Below are 8239 nucleotides of genomic sequence, written 5' to 3' on the forward strand. Positions count from 1 at the left end.
TCGGAGTCCCTACTGGGAAGTTGCCTGGTTTCATCGTCAGTCGTCGCGGTATTGATCTAGACCCGTCAAAAATCAAAGCTATTCAGGACTTGCCACCGCCAAAGAACAAAAAGGAAGTGATGAGTTTTCTAGGATGCCTCAATTACACCAACCGTTTTATAGCATAGTCGATAGTAATATGTGAGCCGATCTTCAAAATGTTGAGTAAAGATGATGCAATGAGCTGGACCGAAGAATATCAAAAGGCTTTTAACAAAATCAAGGAGTACTTGTCTGAGCCGCCCGTATTGGTACCACCAGAGCCAGGAAGACCTTTGATGTTGTACATGTCCGTGTTGGATGGAGCCTTTAGGTGCGTCATGGGGAAACATGATGAAACCGGGAGAAAAGAGCAGGCGATATATTATCTGAGTAAGAATTTCACACCTTACGAGGCCCGATACTCATTGCTGGAGTGTACCTGTTATGCTTTGACATAGATAGCCCAGAAGTTGAAACGTTATTTCTGTGCATATACTACTTATTTCATATCAATGATGGATCCACTGATATACATCTTTCAGAAACCCATGCCAAGGGTAAGTTAGCAAAGTGGTAGATATTTCTAAGTGAGTTCGACATCATCTATGTGACTTAGAAAGTGGTCAAGGGGCAAGCATTGGCCAATCACTTGGCAGAGAACCCCGTAGATGGAGAATACGAACTATTTAAGATGTATTTTCTCGATGAGGAAGTATCATTTGTAGGTGAAGACATCGCCGAAACATATGACAGTTGGAGGATGTTTTTTGAGGGAGCGGCAAACTTCAAGAGAGTGGGCATCAAAGTTGTTTTACTATCAGAAACCGGTCAACATTATCTGGTATCCGCAAAGCTTTGGTTCCCATGCACCAACAATATGGAAGAATATGAGGCTTGCATCTTAGGACTTAGATTGGCCATTGACATGAATGTTCAGGAGTTACTAGTAATAGAAGATTCAGATCTATTGGTATAACAAGTACTAGGCGAATGAGCTACCAAGAACACTAAAATATTGCCATACCTACATTGTGTGCAAGATCTGATGAAGAGGTTCACAAAGATAGAATTCAAACACGTCCCGAGGGTTCAAAATGAGTTCGCCGATGCATTAGCTACCTTGTCTTCCATGATGCAACATCCGGACAAGAATTTCATTGATCCTATACCGATAGAGATTTGTAAGCAGCCAACTTATTGTGCTCATATTGAGGAGGCGTTTGAAGGAAATCCATGGTTCCACGATATCAAGGAATACTTAAAGAAAGTGGAATAACCGGAGAATGCTACACACACTCAGAAGCGCACGCTTCGAAGATTGGCCAACCATTTCATCCAGAGCGGAGAAATTCTGTATAGAAGGACTCCGAACTTGGTATTACTGCGATGTGTCGATGCCAAGGAGGCATCTAGATTGCTCGAAGAAATACACGCCGGAACTTGCGGACCTTACATGAGCGGGTTCGTTCTAGCCAAGAAGATATTAAGAGTAGGGTATTTCTGGATGGCTATGGAGACAGACTGCATCAAATATGTTCAAAAGTGCCACCACTGCCAGGTACATACTAATATAATACGGGTGCCTCCCAATGAACTCAATGCAATGAGTTCACCCTGGCCTTTCTCTGCCTGGGGCATGGATGTCATCGGACCAATTGAACCCACTGCTTCAAACGGACACAAGTTCATTTGGTAGCTATAGATTACTTCACAAAATGGTTTAAAGCCACTTCCTATAAGGTTGTGACTAAGAAGGTCATAGCGGATTTCGTCCGAGATCGTATTGTTAGTCGATTTGGAGTACCCGAGTTAATCATTACCGACAACACCGCCAATCTTAATAGTGATTTGATGAAATCCATGTGTGAAACATTGAAGATCAAGCATCGGAATTCTAAAGCATACAGGCCACAGATGAATGGAGTCGAGGCAATTCACACCGGAGTAATTGGTGTTGAAACGTATCATCCCCCATCATGACAAAGCAAAAGGGAAATTCTCACCTAACTGGCAAGGCCCTGACATGGTTCACCTATTACTGACAGGAGGAGCGCTTATACTCACAGAGATGGATGGAGAAATAGGCCAAAACCTATCAATTCGGACGTAATCATTATGCTTAAGATTGTGTTTGCACTTTCTCTTTGATGTAACCTGAACTACGCCTGACATGTTTCCCGTTTAAGAGGGGATACGTAGGGAGCCCTATGAGTTTGGTCTCATCATAATAAAATCTTCATTCTGCTCTACGTTTAGGAGCTAGGGCAAGATTTCGAGTTTTGTCAATCTCATTACGTCGAAGATCACCAAGAAGTGTATTGCCAGAAGTGTGTATTTAAACTGGGGCAGAATTTTGAGGAGGATACTCAAAATTCCAATTTGAATAGGTTGCAATGTCTCGAAACATGTCACATTCTCTGATCCGACAAAATTATTTATTTTATGCATCATCACATATTTTGAACAACTACATTCTTCACAAATGATTTACCACAAATGCATATTTTTGAAAATTTCATTTTTCTGTGGTAGACAGATCTTAACCAAGGTGACTCGAACAAGGCATCAAGATAAGGATCAAAGGCGAAATGAGGAATCAAAGGCATGGACCAACCTTTCCCCCAAAACTCACTATGTTTCTTTGAATGCACGCATAACGAACATGACAAACAAGTCCACAAAGAAATAACAAGAATGCTATCTCCACTGACAAAAGTCACCAAGCACAAACGCATCAAGCTAAGGACCACTTTTCCCTCTCACATTTAATCGTTGCTTTTCTTGCATAGGGCTAAGAATTGCCCTCATTACATTACATTCGGCTAAGTACTGTCCTCATCGTTGCATAAGACTAAATGATGCCTTTATATGTATGAGACTAAACATTGTCTCCATTACATTGCATGAGGCTAAGCATTTCCTCCACTATTGCATAAGGCTAAGCACTGCCTTTCTATGCATAAGACTAAACATTGTCTCCATTACATTACATGACGCTAAGCATTGTCTCCACTATCGCATAAGGCTAAACGCTGCCTTACCTTGCATGAGAATAAGCACTGTCTCCATTACGTTGCATGAGGCTAAACATTGCCTCCACTATTGCATAAGGCTAAGCACTGCCTTTCTCTGCATAAGACTAAACATTTTTCTATTACATTGCTTGAGGCTAAGCATTGCCTCCACTATCACATAAGGCTAAACGCCGCCTTTCCTTGCATGAGACTATGCACTGTCACCATTATATTGCATAAGACTAAGCATTGTCTCCACTATTGCATAAGGCTAAATGTTGCATTTCCTTGCATGAGACTAAGTATTGTCTCTATCACATTGGATGAGGCTAAGCGTTGCCTCCATTATTGCATAAGGCTAAACGATGACTTTCCTTGCATGAGACTAAACACTGTCTCCATCACACCGCATGAGGCTAAGCATTGCCTCCATTATCGCATAAGGCTAAGCACCGCCTTTCCTTGCATGAGACTAAGTGTTGTCTCCACTACATTGCATGAGGTTAAGCATTGCCTCCACTACCGCATAAGGCTAAGCACTGCCTTTTTTTGCATGAGACTAAGCACTGTCTCTGTTACATTTGCATGAGGCTAAGAACCGCCTCCATTATTGAATAAGGCTAAATGCTGCCTTTCTCTGCATAAGGCTAAGGACTGCTCTTATCACATACAAGGCTAAGCGTTGCCTTGTTTCGTCCTCACATATGATTAAGCATCACCTTCTCCCTATATCAAACGATTGATATCACCACATCTTTGCATTTCATGGGTTGAACATCGCCACATTGTCCGAAGGCATCATAGTCTGAAGGCATCATCCTCATAGCCTGAAGACATCATGCCATCGCCTGAGGATCTCTCAAAACTGCATACAATTATTCAAAGGCGTCATAGTCTAGAGACACTATCCTGATGGCCCGAGGACATCATTTCATGACCTGCGAATCCCTTATCATATGCTTCATGGCCTAGGACGTCATGGTCTAAGGACATCATCCTCGTCATCCAAGGATAACTCCTATGGTCTAAATGGAATTTGCATCATGTTTTAATTTCCGCAATAACCCCATATATTTGCGTACATCTTGTTCTAAGCTTTGCAGGTAACTCGGGAGGTAACCGTTCTACAAAGTAAAGAGGGGCAGCTGCTGATACCTAATCTTGCTCTCATATTTTATAAAATATTATATATACTTTTAAAATATCATTTTACATCATCACTCAATTTACAAGAGTCATATAAGTATTTTCTATAACTTTAATAATTTGTAAAGCTTTAAAATTGATTTGTCTTGCATTTAAGTTGTTCAAATATCTATTAATTGCCCTTTCAAATTACTTTCGTGATGACTTAATCATCAAAATTTATTATTATACCCACATATATGTTTTATAATATTTTTATTTTATTTCATATAATTACATTTGTATTTTGAGCTATTCACACAATTTTTTCATAATAGCTTATATTCTATACATAATACATTATTTACACTAAAATAGCGTTTTTATATTTTTATAACGTTAAGATACTATTTACAATCATTTTTATTTCATAAGTAATATTTTTATTATTTATTAATTATTAAACAATTTTCATAGATGTATTTTTATAGCCCAATAAAGGGCTAATATTCGGACCAAAACAGGCCCAAGGCATCTGGCCCATTCATTTTACTCTTCAGTAGCTCAAATCAAACAACCCCATTCATCTAACCCGGGCGGGACCCATCTTATAACCCGCCCTGCTTCCCCTTTAATCCTGGCCGTTGATCATTAAATGATCAACGGCCCACAACAGCCCTTCCCTTTTCTTTATAACCCTCGCCTCAAACCCTAGAGACTAATCACCTGCCCAGCCACCTCTGTTTTCTCTCATCTCTCCTTCTCCCTCCTTCAGAAAGCCTATCCGCCTTCCCCAGTCTTCTCCAAATCTGATCAAATCATGGATTCCTTCTGGGATTTACTTACCGTTCACGTGTTACCTCGTTGTTACTTACAAGACTATGGTGTTACTTAGTACTTTTCCCATTTTTGGCAAATACCAGTCTCCAAATCAAAGGGAATCAGCTTCACCCTTCGAGATTTGGATGATATTTTGTTTGCATACACTCACTACTAGGACATATGGGTCCGATTCAATGAGTTTCTTTTGAGTATTTGTGTTATCCTTTTGAACTAGGGTTTACACGATTTTCTCCTAAATTGATTCTGAGTGATTTTGCATGCTTCTCTTTCCTTATTTGTGTTCGATTGACTATATTTCCTTATTTGTGTGGCGATCTTTACTACTATATAAACTCCCTTTCCCGTTCCCCTTCTAAGGCTTGACGATCATTAAAACTTCTGTTATTGTCTCACTCTCACTTGTCTTATACTTCTCTAAGGCTTAATCTTTTGGCCGACTGAAATCCAAGGCCACCAAAATCTTCTCTATCGACCTCCCTAGTGCGAGCACTGCTCGGGGCTCACTGAAGCTCCTGTGAACTCTGGCGCACTAGGATTTGGGGTTCTCAGTGTTATCTTTCAATTGTTGTCACTGCTGAGATTCTAAGTTTCTCACTCTTTTTCTCATTTATCTTACAACGGGTTAGTGTTCTTGACCCTTTACAGTCTTAAGTGTCACTCCTCTACTTATTCATGTAAGTGTCTTCTGTGTGTCAACACTGTTTGAACTTCTATAGACAAGCATGACCTAAGTTCTTTGCCATTTGTGAACCCCCAGTATTATATTGTTGTATGCTTTGCTATAATTTTATTGTCTTAATGATGTTCTACAGTTCCATGTTCTCTAGTATCAAGCTTGATAGGCTTCAACATATGTAGTGTACTCTCACTATGTGCCTTTGACTCAAATGGTTTCTGGCCTTCTTAGGTTTTGCTTGATTTGTTATGCTAATGTTAGCCTTGAATTTTGTATTTTCTACCTGTTATGAGTTCATATTCATGCCCTGCTTTAGATTTTTGGGACCATTTTGTGGAGATTGATTTCTGCCCAGAATTTATTCAAATGTGTTTTACTTTAAGAGTTTCATGCTATGTCCTTCATTTATGCATTGCCACCTGTCAGTTCCTCTGAATTAGTCCTAAAAACATCTGGGTTTTTTTCATGTTGAAACTTTATTTGTGGAAATTGTTACTTGTTATTAGAATTGGATCATGATTTGTTTGTCTTGATTTTCATACTAGTCTCTCCTATAAGGATTATTTTTCGAGTGTAGTATCAGTCTGACCATGTTTTCCTGTAGATCTTCATGTTGAAATTTCCCTCTATGAATTGCTACTTCTTATCTAATCTGAGTTAGTTCCTATCCAAATCTTGTTTTAGGATTTCATGTTAAGTACCTCTCCTGCATAATTTAACTTGAAATAAGCCTTGACCATATTCTATCGTAGATGTTTCATGCTAAGGCTCCCATATATGAACTTCTACTTAGTTTGGGATCAGTTCTGGAGAATGTTAGCCCTGAACCTTTATTGTCATGTTCCTTATGATCAAGTCTTGATTATTTTTAAAGTGCCTATTGTTACCTTGAGCTAATTTCATAATGTTGTAACCCATACAATGTGTGTTTATTGCTTGTTAATGATAACGACTAAACAAGATAGTTACTCCAATTGTTTGGGCCAGGTCTGTTGAGCCTGCTTTTGGTATTGGGGGTTTGAAGTACATTCTCAACAACTAGAGTTTGGGCATACCGTCCGAGTGAAGTTCTAAGCCTATTTGAAGGCCCAGATGTGTTACTAGGTTACTCTATATTTGTAATTGAGCATGTACTTATTCAGTGTGGTCGGTAATAACTTGTAAAATTTAATAATGGGGAAAATTAGTAAAAGGGGGTCGGGTACTCTAATTCTCGCATGAATGGGTAGAAAACATGCCTATATGGTCTAAATGCTTTATTTGCTATCTTGTTTGACATGCTCTATTTCTCTACACTAATAGAAAGCATGCCTATAGAAACCCAAGAACTTCACTTACTCAACATGTCCTATTCCAGTACACTGTTAGAAAATATGCCTATAAAGATCTATGTGTTTCACTTGTTCACATGCTCCACTTATATATGCTAGCATGCCTATAGGATTCAAACATTATTGGTTATTTTCTCAATTTGCTCTATTGCTATGTGTTGTTAGATATCATGCCTAGAGGATCACATTTAGTGTAACAACCCGACTGGCCATTTTGAGAATCTACACTTTGCTCGGTGTTTTGAGAGCTCGAGCATCTCCACATGATCTATTATGACTTGTGTAAATCATCGGTGTTGGTTTTCAAGTTATCCGTAATCGATTTGGAAGGATGAACTTCAAGATTCAAGCTCTAAGTTGGAAGAATTGACTAAGGTTGGATTTTTGGATAAACGATATCAGAATTGGGATTTGAAGATTCCATTAGGTTCGTATGATGATTTCGGACTTGGGCGTATGTTCGAATCGGATTTTGGATAACCCAGGAGCATTTCGGCACCTATTGTGGAAGTTAGCATTTTTGAAGGGGTTGAAGTGCATTTCAATGTTATCGATGTCCGTTTGGGATTCAGAGTCTGAGAATAGTTCTGTATGATGATTCTGGTATTGGGAGCGCGTCCGAAAATGGATTTGGAGGTCCGTAGGTCATTTTGGAGTCGTTTGGCAAAAGGTTAGAAATTTGAAGGTTTTTGCGAAGTTTGACCGGAAGTGGACTTTTTGATATCGGGGTCAGAATCCGATTCCGGAAGTTGGAGCAGGTCCATAATGTCAAATATGACTTATGTGCAAAATTTGAGGTCAATCGGACGTGATTTGATAGGTTTTGGCATCGGTTGTGGAAGTTTGAAGTTTCATGTTCATTGAATTCAAATTGAGTGTGATTCGTCGTTCCGATGTTGTTTTGTGTGTTTTGAGGCTTCGAGTAGGTCTGTGTTATGTTATGGGACTTGTTGGTATATTTGGACGGGATCCCGGGGGCTTCGGGTCTGTTCCGGGTGGGCTACAGGTCATTTTCCTCCTATTTTGAACTGCTGAATCTGGCATCTGGTTTTCCTTCATAACGTTCGCGTCCTTGCACTCGCGTTTGCATAATGTTATTTTGGAGGGTGGAATATTTCCTCTTCAAGTTCGCAGCTACCCTCTCGCGTTCGCGAAGTTCTGCCACCTCCTTCTTCGCGTTCGCATTCCACATGTCGCCTTCGCGAAGTGCAAACCAGGCCCCGGGCACT

At 39.8% G+C, this 8239-nt stretch overlaps 1 protein-coding gene across 1 annotated transcript; it reads left to right on the forward strand.

The window, feature by feature from the left end:
• Positions 1-197: 197 nt before the first annotated feature.
• On the forward strand, positions 198-1297 carry LOC138892035 (uncharacterized). Its single transcript, XM_070175726.1, has 4 exons — positions 198-395; positions 480-578; positions 638-991; positions 1073-1297. Exons 1-4 carry the CDS (start codon positions 198-200, stop codon positions 1295-1297), a joined length of 876 nt encoding a protein of 291 aa, XP_070031827.1.
• Positions 1298-8239: the final 6942 nt, after the last annotated feature.

This window comes from Nicotiana tomentosiformis, chromosome 5, assembly GCF_000390325.3.
Source record: "Nicotiana tomentosiformis chromosome 5, ASM39032v3, whole genome shotgun sequence".
NCBI lineage: Eukaryota > Viridiplantae > Streptophyta > Magnoliopsida > Solanales > Solanaceae > Nicotiana > Nicotiana tomentosiformis.

Coding starts and splice junctions, on each gene's coding strand:
- LOC138892035 (XM_070175726.1), top strand. CDS start 198: ATGTTGAGTAAAGATGATGCAATGAGCTGGACCGAAGAATATCAAAAG. Junction 579..637: donor TTCAGAAACCCATGCCAAGG/GTAAGTTAGCAA, acceptor TATGTGACTTAG/AAAGTGGTCAAGGGGCAAGC. Junction 992..1,072: donor TAGAAGATTCAGATCTATTG/GTATAACAAGTA, acceptor GATCTGATGAAG/AGGTTCACAAAGATAGAATT.